This window comes from Paralichthys olivaceus, chromosome 14, assembly GCF_024713975.1.
Source record: "Paralichthys olivaceus isolate ysfri-2021 chromosome 14, ASM2471397v2, whole genome shotgun sequence".
Lineage (NCBI taxonomy): Eukaryota > Metazoa > Chordata > Actinopteri > Pleuronectiformes > Paralichthyidae > Paralichthys > Paralichthys olivaceus.
Window position 1 is genome coordinate 9,665,565 of NC_091106.1, and position 20,089 is coordinate 9,685,653.

The 20,089-nt window shown below is 40.9% G+C and overlaps 1 protein-coding gene across 3 annotated transcripts in view; it reads left to right on the forward strand.

Moving 5' to 3' along the window:
* The window catches only part of macrod2 (mono-ADP ribosylhydrolase 2), a 402,121-nt gene extending 384,243 nt beyond the window's left edge, over positions 1 to 17,878 (forward strand). For 2 of the 3 annotated variants that reach the window (XM_069538689.1, XM_069538690.1), the window contains 4 exons: positions 13,495 to 13,533; positions 13,911 to 13,982; positions 14,178 to 14,249; positions 16,541 to 17,878. In XM_069538689.1, the coding sequence (XP_069394790.1) occupies positions 13,495 to 13,533; positions 13,911 to 13,982; positions 14,178 to 14,249; positions 16,541 to 16,563 (206 nt within the window). In that variant the 3' untranslated portion in view covers positions 16,564 to 17,878. The remainder of the gene's footprint in view (positions 1 to 13,494; positions 13,534 to 13,910; positions 13,983 to 14,177; positions 14,250 to 16,540) is intronic. The other variant, XM_020094321.2, reaches the window with a different exon arrangement.
* The last annotated feature ends 2,211 nt before the right edge of the window (positions 17,879 to 20,089 follow it).

The following is a 20,089-nucleotide window of genomic DNA, read 5'->3' on the forward strand; positions in this document are numbered from 1 at the left end:
CTTTCGCTATCACACATCACTCACTTGCTGTCGGCACAGCTGTCAAGGGCAATATGGGGTTCTGTGTTTTACCCAAGGAAACCTCGGCATGCAGAATGGAGGAGCTGGGTATCGAACCACAGACCCTCTGTTGAATGGATGACCCAAAGTCACCTTATGACTATATAAGGTGACTTTATAGTCTTAAGGTGACCTTATGCATATATTTTGCACAAGAACTTAACATAGTGAGTGGCTCGGATTAATATCTGTGCTTCGATACAGTTTTGTAAAGAATAAGAATGAGCACATTCTATATATTTGGAATTGTCAACAAATAGTTTATTTTTGGCTTTGGGGTCACTCTCCAATTGAACTCCACAAGTAAAGGCGGCCATTTTGTTACAATCCATCCTCTACCCTTGCTGAGTTGTTGGTGGTTGCTGATTACGGTTTTTCTCTGGAGAGGTCAGGGTTAAGATTTGTAAACCTCAGCCTCTTCCCTCGCATAACAAACACAGAGTCTCTCTTTTACATGAGTTTGTGTTTTCTTTGCCTGACATTCAATTAATTAAGGCTGACAGTGAATGTTTCAGATAGATCGATCTAAGATAGATCTCCTCCATCCTCCTGAGAAAAGCCTCTGGAAAAACGTCCCTTCCATCACTGGAAAGCTTCACACCAGCCTGTTGATTGTGTCTCGCCTGTGCCCGTCACTGTCTTGGGTTTACCACGGGCTGTGTGGTGCCACTGTCAAGCAGTAAACACTGGTGTCATTCCAGATCGCAGATTCTATTTTGTACGGAGGAGCAGGGCCTGGGACAGAGCGTGCATCCAGACTGTCTCGGATATTGAATCTCGTGCAGTCCAACACAGCCCGGCTTAGACGTGCATAACCAGTCATTCACAGGACAAGACCAAATGATTCCAGAGCCAATAGCCTTTTATTAAAAATAATAACTGTAATCAGACTGCCTGCTCATGTGCCATAGAGGTTAAATCTGCTCCATTGAAAGGAGTAATAAAATGGCTCATAATGATGAGAGGAATGAGTAATGAATCGAGGACACACACACACACACACACACACACACACACACACACACACACACACACCAGTCAGAGTGTTGGCGTATTTTTGTTTTTTCTGCGCTTAGGTGTTTTCTTGTTCTTGACGTTGTCGCAGAATAATTTAAAAGTGAGAGATGATGATATTTGTTCTAGATTCATTCTTTCATTTTGTTTTATTCTCTTCATACCCTCTGATGTTGTCTCCACAGAAACAGAAAAGTGGCTGAATCTGATTCCCACACAAAAATGTATAAATTTTCTCAAAAACTTTAATTTAATTTAAATGTTCTTGATATACTGAATTATATTTCGTTCTTTGTCAAGGGAAGGCAAGTAACCTCTGACATCACCACTTTACAAATGAGCTAATGTTGCCAACATGCAAACACAGGTCAAACAGAAAGGTAAAGCTGATGCTGTGATCTGAGCGAGGTCCTGCAACCGTCTAATTTGTTATTTGGTTAATTGATCAGCCGTGTGTTCTGTCTCGTGAGCCTCTGAACGGTATTTACAGAACTGTCATAAACATCAAACCACCTGTTGTTGCTGATGCATTTGATTTCTAAATTACCAGCTCGATCCCCTCTGGTCCTCTGTACACTGTCATAGCGAGAGGCTTCACTGATTAACCTCATAATCAACGAGCCCCACTGTACGTATTAGCGATCCCACACTGCTGGATGTGTCTCTGCAGTGTTTTTACGCATCATCCTTTGCATTTGCACGTTGACATCCGTGTGCTCCCAGTTGTCGGCAAAGTCTGTCGACACCCTGCTGTTCTCACATGCCTCGATATTGCACGTATGGAAGTGTGTTTCACAGTTGAGCATCGTAATGCCACTTCAGTCACATGGAATAACACAAAGCTAAAGAAAGCAGAGCTCTGTTGTATTAATATTCACTCTCATCATCATTATAACTTGTTACAGTAATAATTGATTCAGTCTGCACACATCCTCCTATACTTTATGTATAGTATATACATTACCCAGCTTTACCATCTGTTGTTTACCCTGCAGGTATGCTCATATAAATATGCTTATGTTTAAGCTTTTACTCCTGTTGTTCTTTGTTTTACAACTGACTTTAATTCAATGTAAGATAATAAGCAACCAGGAGCTATATGAGAAAAAAAATATTATTGTGGGGATTTTATTTGGCTCTCCAGAGTATCAGTGTGGAGAAGAGATATGTGTGGAGGTATAGGCCGAGGAAGGATTTTAAATCAAGCGGCGCCTCCACCATACAAATATATCTATGTATTAGATATCTCCCTGCACAGGCAATGAGATTTTCACTCTGATATTTTGAAGTTATAAAGGCTCCTCAAATTGGAATAGGAATCCAAGCAGCCTTTATTTATGAATATTCATAACCTGCTTTAAAATGGATGTGGGCGACAGTTTATTGTTAATGCATTTGAAATATCAGTCCACCAGCCTTGTTCTGGTAACTTGTGAGAATGGGCCAGCGCTTCAGTAAGCTCACGGAACACCCATAAATTAAAATGAGACTGTCTTTGCCTAAAGCTAGGAATAAATAAATCTGAGTTGCGAACAGAAATTGTTTTTCCTTCATGCAGCGTGATTCTCCTAGAGGAGTCGATAGTTATTGTCTTGGTTCCAAAGGTGAGATTTAACGGCTGCACACGTTCAATGCCATTGAGCAAACAGTAGCTCTTCCTTTGTTCCAATCAAACTCTGAGCAAGTTTTGACTGTTTGTCATGTCGTTCAGTGCACCCACACAAACCTGAGTCAGGTTTCTTAAGCGCACAAGTGTTCTGTGATAGAACTGTGTGTTCCGTGATAGATCTTATTTACTGCCTCCTGCTTTAGTATTTATCTATTATCCACACAGCCTTTTTTTAAATGTGTCCTAAACACAGCCCTGCTTCTATAATTCTGCTTCTCAATATACTGTAAGCCTGAATATAAAGTACAAAGCACCTTCAATTTAGGGCATCTGATTCTTCAATGCATCAGTTTTCCTTTTTATTTTCCGGTCTTTGATAAAGCCGACCTCTGCTAGAGGCTGACTGTGGGATGAAAGCAGCTCCTTGACTATAGGGAAAGGGCACTACAGAGAATACTTTAGAGGGGTGGCCTCTACCTGAGCGTGGCTGGGTGCAGACCAGCGGACGAGTAGGACTGTAATAGCATACTAAAGCCAGGCAGGAGGGACCCTGCAGGGGAGAGGGAGAGAGAGCGGATGGAGAGACAGACAGACAGACCCAGCAGGCCATCACAACAATCTCAGTCTCAACACAGCAGAGCGACAAGCCACCATTACATCAGCCCACAGGCTACTGGAGCCGACATCCTGCTCAGGTTTCCCTGTTTTCTTTCCTCTCTTTAGACCTGTGGTGAAAAAACATCACAGCAACTCAAGTAAACTCCACTTCACCCTCATTATCCATGAGTTTTTACTTGTTTATGGTTATGGGATTGTCTTGAATTTCATGACTTTCTATCTCCAAATGTTTTTTTTACCCTGGTGGGCAAAGTATTGTTGGCTCCTACTGCTTTATTTAGCACTGTGACTCTATGCTCACAGCTCACCGTATGTGAGGCCCTAAGCAGAAAGCCCAACTACATCCACAAGTGCCATATGGTACAAGTGCCCCCCAAATGCACATCATATATCGACCTCTCCCTTTTTAAAATCCACAAACATTTAATAAATGCATCAAAGTGAAGGTACGATGAATCCCTCTCTAACAACTGTCATCAGGGTCTGTTTTATTCTCTTGTTTGTGAGTGTTATTTAGGGGATTTTATTGATTTCTATGTATTTTACTCCCCCAGTGGTACAGCTGGTACACCAGACGACCGCAGTGATACAAATGGCTCCTGTGAAATCCAGCAGAATAGCCACTGTCAATGTGAAGGTCCACACAAAACCCGTGTTTTGTAAAAGCATCAAGTACAGAGTGAAATCACATATTAATCCATTGCTAATCAAAAGATTTTTGTCTTCCTTTTTTGGCAGCTGAATATATCTTTATAAATATATATGTATCCCAGAATTTATTGATATATTTCTCTCAGAATTGGTTGTTGAAGTGCACTTTGCATTTATATTCTTTCATTTGTGATAGCGAGGATTTGAAGCTTTGTTTAATTGGTTGTTTTGGGCCCTTTTGTCTTGGTCTTTTGTGAACTATGGAATACTGGTGATGTAAATCTCAGTCTTGAGAGCAATCCACTCTTTCCTGTGGCTATGAATTGTCAGAACACAATTAACTTTTGGAATAACATTGTATACTGTACCAGTGAGTGGCTCCTCTGGGAGAAAGCTGCCACTGGCTGAAGACATTAGGCTATGTTTGTGTTTTATAGCTTTTTACACTGACTGCTAAAGTCCAGGAACAGCAGCTCCACTTATCAAAGCCCTGCGGAGGCATTGTGTGTGTGAATGCCATGAGGAGACGTCCCTCAGTCTGAGTTTTATTTGTATTAAAAGTTTCAGTGTGTGGAATTTAGTGATATCTAGTGGCGAAATTTCATATTGCAGCTGAATACCCTTCAACTCACCCACCAGTTCCCAACATGAAAGAGAACCTGTGGCGACCTTCAGTTGTCATAAACACTCAAAAGCTGTTTGTAAAAAACATGGCCGCCTCCGTAGAGAAGACCAGCTCCTGTACAGTATATAAGTATATAAATATAAAGGGACTATTCTAGGGTAAAGAAAACAACAATTTGTACAGTTTAGATGAAACAAACCAGTAAAAGCATCACTAGGATTATTTTGTGTTCAGTTTCCTTTCTTACCCACTGGACCTTTAATGCAGCTTTTATCATGGAATTCCTTCTCATTCTTATTCTGAGCTCGACTCATTGTTTTGACTTGCTTAGTTAATTTTAGGTCACTGGATAACAAGTCGAGCCTGTTTCCTGGTGCTTTAGCATGAAAAAGTTTCACTTTTTAAAATATTTCTTCAATCTGATCTCTTGAGTGAATTCGATTCTTTGCCATCATTCCCCAGCTCGACGACAACCTCCATCATTTCGTGATGTCTTCTTACTGATTAAGCTGGAGATGGAGAATAGACCGACAGTGTGCTCTATGTCCATTATGTTGGTCACCTCTGGCCCAGCAGCCGGCTTCAAAGTGGGGGCCTCCTCTAACAAGCTATAAGGGGACACACTTTTTCTGTCCTTCTTTGAAGTTCCTCTTTTGATCAGTTCTCTCATGCTGTCTCCACCCCTCTGTTTGCTTCACAGAAACACCCAATGCATCACCTCGGAGCCGAGTGAGGGTTTGTCAGCCAGCAGAGTTGCATAGAACAACTGTTTGTTTGAAAAGTCTCTAACATAATGTAGCAATCGGTGAGCCGGTCGATCTGTTATCGGACAGCATGTTGCAAAGGCTCATGGGACTATTATGTGTTCTGTTTAAATATAGCTGGTTTGGCCGGTGTTATGTGTTTATGTTGCGATATTTTAATGTTTATGTGATTGGGATAGTTTTTGTTTTGTTTTGCTTTTTCTCAATATTTTTTTGAAAATATGGTACAAGGTTTACATAGAAATGACATTTTAAAAGCGAGAATCACCGTTACCCTATAGAGATAATGATAGTACAATCAGAGGTACAGCGAGTCTCAATGGGTCAAATGAAAAATATCCCTTTTTTTTTTTTTTACAGATGTCTTCAAACTATACCGCAAGTCAATAACTGAGATCAGGACAAATAATAATAATGATAAAATACAGAATTTACACAAAATAAAATAATTTTAAAAAAACAACAACAACACGATTATATATAAGTTTATTAAACATGGTGATGTGTTTGAGATACAAGTGTTAAGAGAAGAGTCTCTACAATATTTTAGGCTCCATCATGCACACACACACACACACACACACACATATCCTTTAAAAACACAGAGATACAAGACACCGTTGGAGTGATGAGTGATCTCTGCATGGCTTGTCTGTCTCCTGGAGGCAGCGAGGACGATTTGATGGTAGCGGCACTTCGCTCAGAAATAGAAGACGAGATACTGACAACAACAGTCTTTGAGACGATGACATGACAACTGGGACTTTACGTCTTTAACCCATCAGACTGCAAATGTATTCTGCACTTAACTCAGTAGTATTGTTCAGTCCCCTCTCTTATCTCTGCAGGTTCACTCAGAATCCACAGAGAGTACGGTGCAATAATCAAAATACAACATGTTAGAGGATCAACAGAAAGTTTGTAGGATTAAAAGGACAAAACCTATTCAACCCATTTCCATGAAATGTTGTGGAGGAGTGGATGATGACCCAAGGAAGAACTCGTAAAATTTTAGGATGGATCCAGGGATATTTTTTCACTTTCTTAAACATTACAATATAGGGCGTTCTTTTTTTCCTCCATTTCTTGAGAATAATTCATGGATCTTGATAAAAAATTCATGGATCTGGATTTTTTTTTAAAGGCATTTTTTGGGGGCTGATAATTATCAGTGTGTGCAATTTAGTACAGGTCCAAATAAAAATTAGGATATTTTGAAATTAAGTGCGGTTTTATCAGGAGACTGTTTGGCCTTTCATTCTACTTTCTTATGTTTTTGGATATACTTATGTATGCATGTCAGAAACATCCCTTTCTACAAGATATCTGTGGAACACCTTGAGGGAACGTTTATTTGTTCTCAAGGATTAACTAATTAGATTTTCATAGCCAAAGGTCATGTTTTTTGCCTAAACTCAATAATTTATGCATTATCCTATTTGTTATTGAAGAAATCTCATGGATGTACATTTCGACTGGTTGGCAGTTGCATACAAACAGGAGACAGTCATTCTAGTTTTAAAAGACAATTACCTTATAGTTACAGCTTTATGTTTGTTGACTGATTAGATTCATTGTTATTGGTGGCACAGTTGTGCAGTGGTTAGCACTGTTGCAAGTTCGAATCCAGTATTTGCATGAATCCTGTGTCTCCGTGGGGTATCTCCAGGTAGTCTGGCTTCTTCCCCGCTGTCCCAAGACATGCAGACTGGGGTCAGGTTAACTGAAGACTCTGTATTGATCGTAGGTGTGAAGGTTTAAGTAAACATTTGTTTGTTACTGTATGTTGTAAAAGTGGTATAGATAATGGATGGTTGGATAATTAGTTATACATCTTATATATATATGATACAATCCAGACTATTGTGTCATGATTCGTCTATGCTGTAATTAGAAAGTAATTAATCAGGACATCAGAGAAAACGCTGCATTGGACAACACAGCAAAAAATCAGCAATCACTGGTGATGTGAAATCGTGTACAAGAACGTCATGATCACAGTATCTGATACAATGTCTTCATTCTGTGTAGTTACAGTATGTCTCCATTAGTCCTCTAGCCATGCTGCTGACACACACACAAAGCTGAATTCCACCAATCAAGCTGCTCCCCTGCTGACCTTTAAATTATAGACGGCTACTCTGCCCGGGCTCCTGGTTTTCACTGCAGTCTAGACGAGCTCTGTGATTATTATTGACTGGTCTGATCCACGATCTCCTGCGGAAAACCATCACTTCAGGCATCACTTCAACTGTTGATCAGTCCACTGGCCCGAGTCGTGTCCTCGGTGGCTCGCAAATATCCAGGCTTCTGCTTACACGTCTCCCTCAGCTATGGCGTTTCCCTTTTTAATGCATCGCTGATGGTTTGCCACATCGCCTTGTGTCAGACCCACCAGTCCCCTGCATGTCTGTCGGTCCGTCTGTCTGGGCCTTGATATAGTAAATCAGGTATAGGTAATGAGGAAGCGAGGTACTGAGGGAGCGTCTAAAGATTATGTAAAGTAATTCAGCGAGTGACGAGAGAGGAGCAGGCCATCACTGACAGCTGATTTAGCAGGTATGTAGGTCACACAGGGGGAGGCCTCTTTTGCATTTTCTCCCTTCCATGTCTATTTTTGTGTTGGCTCCTTCTCTCACTTCATAACTTAATCAGTTATTCATTTACTTCTTTCATCTCCATGTATCTCAGTGTTCCTGCTCTTGTCTTATCTTCTGACAGACTGCCACTGTCCCATGCTACCTAGACAAAGTAGGGGAATAAAAAAAGACAAAGAAGAGAGATCACAAGTGAGAGACTTTGTCAGTGGAGAGAAACACACTATACTTAGTTGGTCTGTTCCCCCAAAGTCTTTTCAAAGGTTTTTCAGTGGTCATTTTCCCTTCATTTTTTGCAGCATGTCACCTGTACCCTCTCTTTTCTCTTGCCATCTCTTTCTGCCTTCTAATCATCTTCACTTTCTGTGAGTCGTCGCTTAACCCCAAAGCAGATGGTGTCCTGTTCTCTTTTCAGGCATTCAGAGTACTTTGTATTTTTTCATCTCGTCAAGCATGGCCCAGGCCTGTGTAATGAGCTCGGGTCTTTTCAGTCTGTTTAGAGGACCCTGACCCAACTCTGAGCCACCCCTCCACATCCGCTGTAGCAAGGTTACCCAGACCCCGCAGGGGAGCACAATGCTACTTAGTGTCCACAACCCCTCGGCCTTTTCTTAGGGAGAAGAAAGGCGGAATATTAATGAAGACTCTTGGCTTTTCAGGAGGATAGCATTAGAAAGGGGCGGTCACAGTGTTTACTGAGCGGGCTTGTTTTCGTCTCCCTAGCCCGCGGGTCACAGCTCAGTGCTCGGTAATTGGCTCAGATTGTCAGACAGTGTTCCATCTCATTGCAAAGAAAACTCCGGCAATCAAACACTGAACTCCCTCACAAAATCCTTTTTCCCCCATGTTTTTTAGAGTGGCAGCTCATGCAGCTAAACTATTTCCACAAGCCTGCTCTATAAACCCAACATTAACATATGAAAATGGGCCGCTTTCCACATTTACCAGCTCATTAGTTCTTTTGGTCTGGCACTTGTTGAGGTCTACACACTCTTGTTTTACCTGAGCAGGGAGATGTCTGTAATTATCTTTGCAGTAGACATATCAGGCCCAAAGCTATTAGTCCGTGCAAAGTTCAGTGAGGGGCTCTTTGATACTTGTTTAATATACATGGCCCAACGTGGAGCAGGCTCAAGTCCCTTACAGACCACCCAGTTTGTACTGAAATTAATTCCACTCCCATCTTCTAAAAGGAATTGGAGCTTCTCAGTGCACTGATACTGACCTTGACATTCTCCTATCTTGTTCTCTCAAGATGAAGTGCTATTGAGCAAGTTGTGTTCTGCTTCATAAAAACCTTTCATTGATACTAAAAGACTTTGATCAACTCTAACAAAGTAGAAAAACTTAAATCGATCAGCAAAACAGATTCTGTCAGTATATGTTTTTCAGTTGTGATGGATTTAATTTGGGCCCATTACTAGTATTAATGGGTCTGTGTACCTCATACTCTGATAGCTCATGTCCATTGTTTGAGTGGGAACATCTGGAAACCTGTGTGAGCGGAGTGAGATCAAAGCTCCAGGACCTGGTCACACACAGCAGTGCAGCTCGCCAAATGAACTGTGGAAATTCTCCCAGGGAACTTGACACTGAAGGGCCACATACTTCCACACCTCCACGCGTCCATCGATTTTTATTCTTCCACTTGCTCAAGAGAAAGAGGAGTTGAATAAAAGGCAGGGAGATGTCCTGTGGCTCAGGGACAAAAGGAACCTCCTGTTCTGCTTAAGGCTCCTGTCTGGAACATTAAGCAGCACCGGTTCCCATGCTGCCATGTGGATGACCCACAGGGACTAGCTCCCCCGTGGGCTGACGGAGATAAAATGACAGGAACATTAAAAGTGGTGCAGAAGCAGAACTGCTGCACATCGTCACAAACACTGTTCAAGAATCATGGCCAAAAAAATTTCGATTTCTTTTTATCTGTATGATGTTTCAAATCTGAACTTTTCATTGTTGCTCAGTTCAATCACCTTTTCTATTAAGGCTGAATATTGTGCTGCAGTACACTAATGCTGACCAACAAAACGCTAACTACCCCTTGTCTAATAAATGAATGGAGGATGGGGGGGATGTAATTTTCTGCTTGTCTGCATACAAGGGTGACTTATGCCCAACTCTCTTCCTTCCTCCCTTCTCTTGTATGTGTGGAAATGTGAGCGCATATTCTCTCATCCTCCCCATCAATGGGTTTTCTCTCTGCAATGCTTTCACTGAGCTCCTAAAGTCAGACGAGATGAGATAAAGATAAAGGATGAGAGGATTTGACACATGTTTGAAATGTTTCTGATCAACTGGGTGGCCTCTCTTCATAATTTTGCAAATTAATTTGACATGAAACCTTCACTGTAATGTTTTATCTTGAAAGTTGACCAAAAAGATTTCAACTTTTAGATGCAATCAAAATAAAAATGCAGATTTGATGTCCCTCCCAAACTCTGACATCCAGTAAATCCAGTACAATTTCATACATGAACATCAACTTGGTGGATGAAATTCTCTTATCATGCCGACTAGTAAATTACACACCAAAATAGAGGGTGGTAGACACCGTTACGGACCCTTCAGGGTCTTGGGTTCCGGCTTTAAGAACCACTGGTGTAAGCTGTCTACTTTCCTGCTGAGGGAGTTAGTTCGCACCACTGTTTTTCTCCTCTTTTCCTTATCAGCTCTCTGTGGACTCTTTCTCTCCTTCACCAGAACCTTGAGAGAGGCCTGTTTTTCTCTCTCCCCCCGTCTTGTTTATGTGTTTACCACGGCACACTCACATCCTCCCCTAAATGATAGCCCCTCTACTGTCAGCACACAGGAGTCAAATTAGCGAGCGAGACAGACAAATGTTGCTGCACCCTCGGAGCTTCAGACCGGCAGGGGAGGCTGGAGCTGCAATCAATTGAAATTCTGAGTTTTTGGCTTTGTTTTGATCAGTGCGATGTAGTGGAGAAAGAGGATGCTACTCTAGGACTGTGTTGTTATTACCTCAGAGAGAGGAAGAGGATGCTACTGGAAGCAGTCCAGTGCTTCAGTGAGCTCCTGCTGCTGCCGTGCTATGCTAGCTCGAATAAAAAGAAGACATGATAAAGGCTCAGTTTCGACACGAGCCGTAACATCAGGCACATTTCACAAGTCTTGCCATCAGCCTCAATATCCATACTGTAATTATGTGGAAAAGTGTTAATGCATGGCATATCATTTCATGGCTATGAATAATTTATTGTATCACTATTGAAAACATACGCCTGCCTCTTGCTCATGTGTGGTGCAATCTGTGTCTCTGTGTTTCCTGACAATTTATTCCATAACAGTCTATATCCGAATATGGTGGTAAATCTGCTTCTTCTAATTCATTTATAATAAAGCATAAGACATTCAAGGATAATTCAGGATTATTACAACTTGGTTAACATATATATATATATATGTGTTTAATATTCTATTGGTAATGATAATAGGCTTGTCAAAGTTGTGGGGCAAGAGACAAACCATGGTACAAACAAGTTGAGTTTAATCCTATTATAAAGGGGGCTTTCAGTCTGGACCAACGTACCAAAATTAAATCGGACAAAAAGAGGTGGTGGTTTGGATTATCAGACTAGTTGTAGGAAGTTGAGTCATGCACAGGTTTGTAGGACATTTGGCACAATTTAACTAGTGACAAATCCTGCACCTGCAGGTGGTGAAGCTGGTAGTTAAACCATACATATATTACAGTAGCATTGAAATCAGCAAAGTGAACCACTTCACTCATTTTAAATGGAAAGACTACGAACCACCAAATTGACAAGATGCTGACATCAGATTCATGCCTGTCTGCACATCAATCAATGTCAAGGACCAGGTAGACACAGCCATAAGTCATACAAAATTCTTTATTGAGTTCATTATATTGCAATGTGAAATCAAAAGTAACCAGATCAAATGTGAACAATGTAGCAGAGACCTGAACCTTGGTTTAACTTTCAGCTGTGAAACCCTTAAACTGATATAATGTTTCTATGTGAATCCAAAAGTCAGCACAGTGGTTGAGAATTATTCCTCACACAAAGGAAATAAAAAACTGAACCAAGTTACGTCTCTACACCATTTGTGTTTACACTTGTTTACACAAACAGTTTTAGCATTTCTTTTCTCACTGGACTTCTTTAGGGATGTGACCATGTATCTAGATCTCAGCAGTGACCTTACTGATTATTACTGATTACTATTATCGATAGAAATCAACTATGGAAATCAAATACAAGTTGTGAATAACCAGAATGATTCTTTAAATAGTTTTGCATTAATAAGTAATGTAAATTCTACCCCTGGACAGTTACACGCCTCAGATAAAAAGTGAAAAAAACAAGAAACGAGGGTGAGATTGTTGTTGCTTCATCCTTCCTGCTTCGCAACAGTTCGTGAGTCCCAGCGGTGTCTCAGGGAGGAGAAATTTCCTTCCAAAATGTTGCAACAGATTAAATCAGTTTCATGTTGAAGCAACATTGAAATATACAGTGTTTTCCATTGGTGGCTGCAGCCTACAGGCCAGTGAAGGGGGTAAAGTGTAATGTCCAATCTGTCTACCAGCTATAAGAACTGTCTCCGACCTGACATGTGTATTCAAACCTGTGATTACTACCAGGGATCCTGTCTTCAATAATAGATTAAATGACCTTGACTGCAGACGTGTTGATGTAAATATTCCACGCTCGCCTAAGCCGTTGTATTTGTTTACATCACTGCCGGACTGCCTGGGGAGAGCGGTTATTTTTATGATGTGCTTTGTTTGGATGATTGTTGTTGTGAAGGGTGAAGCACCATGCTTTTCTCAGAGAGTGACGAAGAAAGAGTTGTGTGAGCGCTCGGTGGCGAGGGGTGTCAGGCTGCCTTACAGGCAGGAGTCTGTAATTAATTTTGCATGAATCTTTCCCTTCTTGTATTTTTTTTGTTTCTTCTTCCTCCTTTTTTTAAGTGTAGCTCTTTAGGAAGGCGCTGAATTTCTAGGCACTGGAGACGGAATGTAAATGTGAGGCCATGAGAATGAAGTTGCTTAAATTCTTGGACTGTTTTGGGGATGATACTTTTAATGAGCTAACAAACCAGAATAATTTTGCAGAAATGATCACTTTTACTAATAATTAAAGGTCCAGTGTGTAAGATTTAGGTGAAAGGGAACTATTGGCAGAAATGTAATGAGATTAATCCTAATGATGTTTTCAATAGTTTTTAAATTGTACAAATTGTATTTTTCTTTACCCCAGAAAAGGCCCTTTATATTATATTTTATATTTAAATACTTTATATTTACATGGAGGGTCCTCTCTATGGAGGCCGTCATGTTTTAACATTAGTCCAGACTGGACAAACTAAACACCTTTCGAGTTTTTATGACAATTAAAGGCTACCACAGGTTCTTTTTCATGTTTGGAAGGAGAGGGTGAGGTGAGGGGTGTTCAGCTGCAACATGTAACTTCAACACTAGATATCACTAAATTCTACACACTGTACCTTTAAGCCTTTATCCACGTAACAGTCGAGTAACATGTCTATATCCGTATGTGCTCCACATTACAGATGGCTCTGAGATCAATGACACTGGCACCAGCAACGGAGGTAAGTACAGAACACGTTCTTGCCCATGAAATCACCACTCTGCTGCTGCCAGGTGTCGCTGAAACCTATTTCAAAGTTTACAGCTCCAGTAATCAGCTGTAATGCAGATACTTACTGATGTTTAAAGGAACACTATTATTATACATTCAGATGTGCACAGTTCACTCCTGATGTCAGAAAGTTCCTTTTAGCTGCATTATATTTATAAACCCACTCAGCTTCTCTCTAAGGGCTATATTCAGCTTCTCAGGCTTGGCAGGACACAGAGATTGTTTAGGCAAATTGATGCTTTTCTACACAGGATAACAGAACAGATTGCTTGATTATCACTGCCCCTCTTCATATTTTCCCCTCTATTCTTCTCTCCACTTGTCTAGAGGAGACGAAAGATCCTGTTGAGAGCTCAGAAGAACCTGATTCAATTCCAACTGACAGCAATCAGTCCAAAGGTAAGGGCATGGAGAAGGCACTCATGCCGCGCTCATCCCTATTTATAAGCAGATTCTTATTAGTAGTCACAGCTGCTGATTTAAAATTCATTCCAACCGGAGAATCCTCAGCGCTGTGCAGCCGACTGTTACCCAGACTCACCCTCTTCGTCTCAGCCTTCTCCCCCGTCTGTTTCCGTCTCCTTGTCTCTGTAGGCGCAGGTCAGAGGCAGGCACGAGCTCCTCCAGGGCCAAATGCATTTGTTAAGTCCTCTCTACCCATTTCAGGTCTGCAGCTATGACCCTGATATTTTGGTATAAACGTGTCAGCATGTCTTTGGAGATTGAGTGTGATGAATTACCCGCAAACTCAACTATCAGACTTTTCATAAATCAAGTGTGCAATGCATATTATTCTTACATGCAGCCAACACAGAGTGTGGGGGCAATAATCATGCCAATAAATCATGTTTGATAAGGATACCCACGCTGTTGTTTCACAGGTCTCCGTTGAGACTTGGAGTAATAAGACGGCACGTAATTTGAAAGTAGACATAAGTGGAGTGTGCTGTGATTTTCTATGTCTGAATTTGTTCCGTGTGTGGCTCCGCAGAGTTGTTAAACAAAAGAATGAGACTCTGATTATTTCATCATACAGATTTCAAAAAATTAACTAAGCAACTCTTGTGAACAGATTGTCTGGGTTGAATAAATAGGACTCATGAAATAACTATGCAACAAAGCCAGATAAAGCATGAACACTGTGGCTTAGGGTTAAATGTAGAGATGCCACCATAACAGAAATTTGGTAGTTTTTACAATATTAAAAAACACAATTCTCTATACCAAAGCAAACTGCAGAAAACAAAAGAGGCTGCTGCCCCCCCCCCCCCCCCCCCCCCCCCCCCCACACACACACACACACACACACACACACACACTCACAAGCACACACACACACCTCCACGTAGTCATCGTGCATAGATACATAAATAGTGAGTGACAATGATTCAAGTGTGTTATATACTTTTGATGAAAATTGCGCTTAATGGCAAAGGGACTGAATTTATATCTGGCTTTTCTCGTCTTAACTTCTCAAAACGCTTTACAGCCTCTGCACATCCATCACGCACAATTTGGGGTTCGTCATATTGCTCAAGGACACTTCAGCATGCAGGCTGGAGGAGCAAGGGATCAAACCACTGTTAGTGGACGACCCGCTTTACCTCCTTAGGGATGCTGAAGGGTGGGGGGTGACCAACGGGATGTTGCTTACTTGTACAGCTAAAAACAATAAGACATTTTCAACTCACCTCCAGCTCGTACGGCAAAATGTATACACCTTCTCAGCCATGATTTTATGCATATTTTTTTTCATTGCAAAGCAGAACAACCAACATCTCCATGTTTGTTTTCCTTCTGAAGTCACGTCCAATTACGCTAGTTGTTCCATTTGCGTACTGGCTTTTGGTATATATATAGATATATATATATATATATATATCTATATCTATATATAGGTATAGATAGATGGATAGATATATTCTTCTTCTTCTTCTTCCCTTCAGTGCTGTGGAAAAACTATCACGTTTTCAGAAGTGAGGAAATATTGATTATCCTCACATCTGTAGTTGGGATCTGTTGGAGAGAAGCTGGGTAGAACATTGTGTGCCTTTAAAATGAATTCCTATATAGTATAAGAACACATGATGTAGGGTCACAGCAGACCGCTCTGTTTTCTGAACAATGATTGATCCATATACTTTTATATATTCAGCCTCAGTGTTCAGATTCATTTCATCCTTGTGCCAAGTAAAATTTCTCATAATTAATGTCACTGCCCTTGATGAAATGAATGAAATCATTAAAATGTGTTCTAGATATTCATAATATTAATGATCTTAAGAGCTGAGCCTTTCTCTGCTGCCAGCTTCACAATTATTTCTTTATCTGCGCTGGAACTAACGCCACCAGCAGGACAGAATGGCAACGTTGTATTTTATAAACATTTTAAAATCTGTAGGGGGATTACTGTTAAAAATATAGAACAGATTTATTAAACCTACAGGGAAAAATCAATTTTGATCAATGACCGCCATCATTCTCTAAAGCCAACATTAGGATAACCTCTAAATTTTCCTGTTACTACTGGCACAGCTCTGAGAATATATGTTGTTTCCTCCAGGACTGCAGCTAAGTGTTGTTGCCTTGAATATTCCTTTGGACCATAAAATATCAGAAAATACTTAAAATCTCATAAAGCCATGGCGGTGTCATCTCATTACTCTTTATGTCTGACAATCAGTCCAAACCATTCAGATTTTCAGTTTGCTGCCGCACATGACCGTGAAAAGCAGCCAAATCTTCAGCCTTTTCATTTTGTAGGTGCAGTGCTCATTTCAGCCGAGCAGAGGTTGATGTAAATGAAAGTGCACAATCTTCATTTCACACTCATTTCTTCTGCAGAAGTCAGAGAAACGAGACGCAGTGATATTACAGACGCGTTATTGTGTTCGCTGCGTGATATTATTATTCTTCAGAATTTAAATTCTAGACCCTGGATTTTGTTTTCCACCCAGACACGGTTGAGAAGAAGGAATGACCAGCTGAGGAACGGACAATCAACCTCATCTGACAGCCAGCAAACTGTGCGAAGGCCAACCACACTGGTGTCAGACCGGCCCATGTCAGGGGCGGCTCTGACACTGGCCCCAGGGCAACCAGTTACTCACAAGATGCTCACATTCCCAACTTTATTTAGCTTTTCTCCCCCTTCTTTAAGAAATAACTCATCCCTGAAGTATGTATGTACTGTATGTATATGTATGTATGTATAATTAAAACCTTACTATAACAACTTGAACATATCAACCAGAAAAGATGAGCCATACCTCACTGTGTGTTAGAGTCATACATCATTTCCAAGGCTGGGTGTGATAAGATAAACTGGGTTAACTTCTCTCTTTTATTCCGCTTTTTAATTGTAAACCCACTGTGAGAGCATGGCGAAGCTGTCAGAGGACACAGCTCCTATACACATCGACACTCCAGGCTGGGTGATGCTTAACATCATCCACCCTTTGTTTGTTCTTACACCGCCACGATGACACCCAGAGGTGACACCAGTCCGCCTTGCGTGAGCCCCCCTTTTGAGTGCGACACACCGACACCTGCCATGTCTCCTCACACACGCTCTTGCATGTCCAGCTCCATTGTTTAGTCAAATCAGCCGATACCTTGATTCATAAGGCGACGTGCCGCTTCCCAGGCCTTTCAACTACCAACACCACTGATAATGTCTTATCTCCACCGCTGCTGTAACTGCAGCTTAACTCGTTTTTACCAGGAAACTCTTCATCAGCGCCCACGCACACTTAAGAGGATGTGAGTGTCTTTTAACAAATCGATTACGCCCCCCCACACCCACCCACCCACCCCCCTCTCTCTAAGCCATTTGCAGTGCATGCCAGAAAATTGCTTTGAACTTCACCAACATAAAAAAGATTTACTGTCCTCTTCGCTTTCGCTTGTCTTCTTACCAGATTGTCTATAATTGTATCGAAGGAATCTGCCTTATTTCATATCAAGCGACAAAATCACAATCACAGACCTGAGGAGGGGGTCTGAGTATGAATTCTTGGTTGTGCATTGCTTGCTAATGATTTGTAATTTTGAGTCCATCATGTAATGGCTAATACCTGTTTTGCTTTACATGCTTTTATCATTTATTCCTTCAGTTGATTTAAGAAGAAAATTGGTTTTGGTTTCTTTTTAATGTCGGTATGATTCATGAATTCTTTTCAGTGGTGCCATACAACAGATGAGATGGATTAAAGTTCTATGAAATGATGCCTTCATACTTTGATGTTTGCTTTGCTAAACTATAACAGAAACAACTAATAAAGTTTAAGTTGGAATCCACGTCTCAGCTTTTAATGTGTCTCATCCTGTGTCCTGTTTTTACTTGCGTCGTCGCAGTAGTTAATGTTTTATTTAATTTCAGCAGCAGCCGGCACACTTCATTTCCCCTCACTTCATACGTGTGAAATTGAACAACTGTAGCAGAGCGATCAGTCACGTGTGTCTGGGTCGACAGAAACAATTAAGTGTGTGCTGTGATCACTGGCGTGCTGCCTCTCTGGCCCTCAGGCTCCATCCTGTATGAAATGAGAGGAGATATCTGGCAGACCCTCTCACCCTCTGAGGCCCTGCTCCCGCTGACAAACTCACTAATGGCCTCACGAGACCTCACAAGGAGTTTGTTATCAGAGCCTCAGCAAGTCTGCAGACCAGAACCTCTATCTGTCACCTCCCTTATCAGTGAGGAAAATCTTATCTCTGCAATGTTTTGAATCTTAGAAGGTAAATGTTTACTTGTGTTCATTACTCATAACTAACATGAGTAGAACTGTCTTTACTCAGAAACTAGATTCTCTGGAATCCACTCCCTGTTTCTCCCTGTCCCTCATTCAATTTGCCTGCAAAATATAATAACAGGATACCAAGAAAAAATAAGATTTCAAGTGTAAATCAAGCAGGCTGATACATACAACAACATTCCATATCCTCATTTCCCACTGTAATGTGTCTTGTCTTTGTGTAAGACTGTTACATCCTCCCACATGGATTTATACAGCAGGTATTGATTCAACACCAACATTAGCCAGTATAAACCTTATTAAAACGGCGTATGACTTATTTCCAATACATGAGTTTGCCATAGATGGGGAACTTTTCAATTATTTCTCCTGGGTACAACTTTGCAGATAACTACAAGAGGAAGAGATGGAGAAATTTGATTGTCCAACAAGTTACCGTGGGCTACAATTTTTGCTTAAAATGACTTTCTAAAAAATTGTAAATGAAAATGTGGCTGCATTGCAACAGGGACTGAGATTGAGCTGCTCTGTCTGCCATGTAGACTGGTAAAATGGATCAGCTGCATCTCATCCACGGGTTGGCGCTCCAGTCATTGTCTAAACCTCCATATGAGACACTTCACTCAGTTAACGTGCTTTTTTAAATCTTAATTCTGAGCTGTCTTATTTCCATTACAGAGCTGCAGATTGTACCCTCAGGTGTTGGTGGGTGTTAGTGGGCTTTTTGTCTGTAATAAAGGGGCTTTAGTTTGCCAACTTTATAAAACTCCACATCTTCCAAAATCTTTGCATGGAAATAACCTAAAAAGTTGATGAAGATGTAAAGTGTGCGCTCTGTGAACAAGTGATAAAATGTGCCAGAGATTCAACAAGCAGTTTGACTGGATTGAAAGTGAAAGCCCACCAATGCATAAAAGAGGACTGGATTCATATCCTTATCCACTGGGTGAAATACTGACAGAGTGGTGAGATGCACCAGAGCAGCACTGAAGAAAATCATAATCTCCATATCACTTCTCACATCTTTAGCAAAGTTCAGGCTGTATGCAAAGTTTATATTGTGTTCATTCTAATGCCTTAAGCAATAATGTTAATGGATGTCTTGGCTTATTAATCATACCACCGCACTAAAGAGGTCAGGTTGGGGTTTATGCATATTTCTTCTTTTGTTTGAAATCTGTATCTTATACTTTAAAAACAAGACCATTTACTGGGATTCAAATCATCGACTAATGTCCTCAAATTCAATCAAGCTGCCGCAAATTTCCCACAGTCACAGATATCAGTTCTCTAAGTATGCCTCTGATCTCCTCTTAGTCCTCTGCCCCCTTAGTCCAACCCCCCATAGCCTCACACACCTTCCAACTTTAATTAAAACAATAAAAGCCCCTATATAGAATTTGAAAAGACCTAACTTCGGAGCCCCCAGAGACACTAACAACAGCCTACACTAAGTCTGTCTCATTATTCAACAAACAAAATCTTTTTGGGCAGCTCTGATTACAGTTGTGTTGCAGGCACCCATCATACATCTGTTGTTGGACAAATCAAATTTGCCCAGAGAATCATTTCTGAGAAAGACTTTGGCCTTTTTGATAGATGAGAGATGGACAGGTAACACAGGGAGAGATTGGTACAACTTATTTCTATTGTTCCCAGCTAGAATCAAAGCAGCTGTGGAGGTGTGGTTATATGGCATGTATGAGATACCCAAGATTTTATCATTCATATCACAAGACAAGAGATATT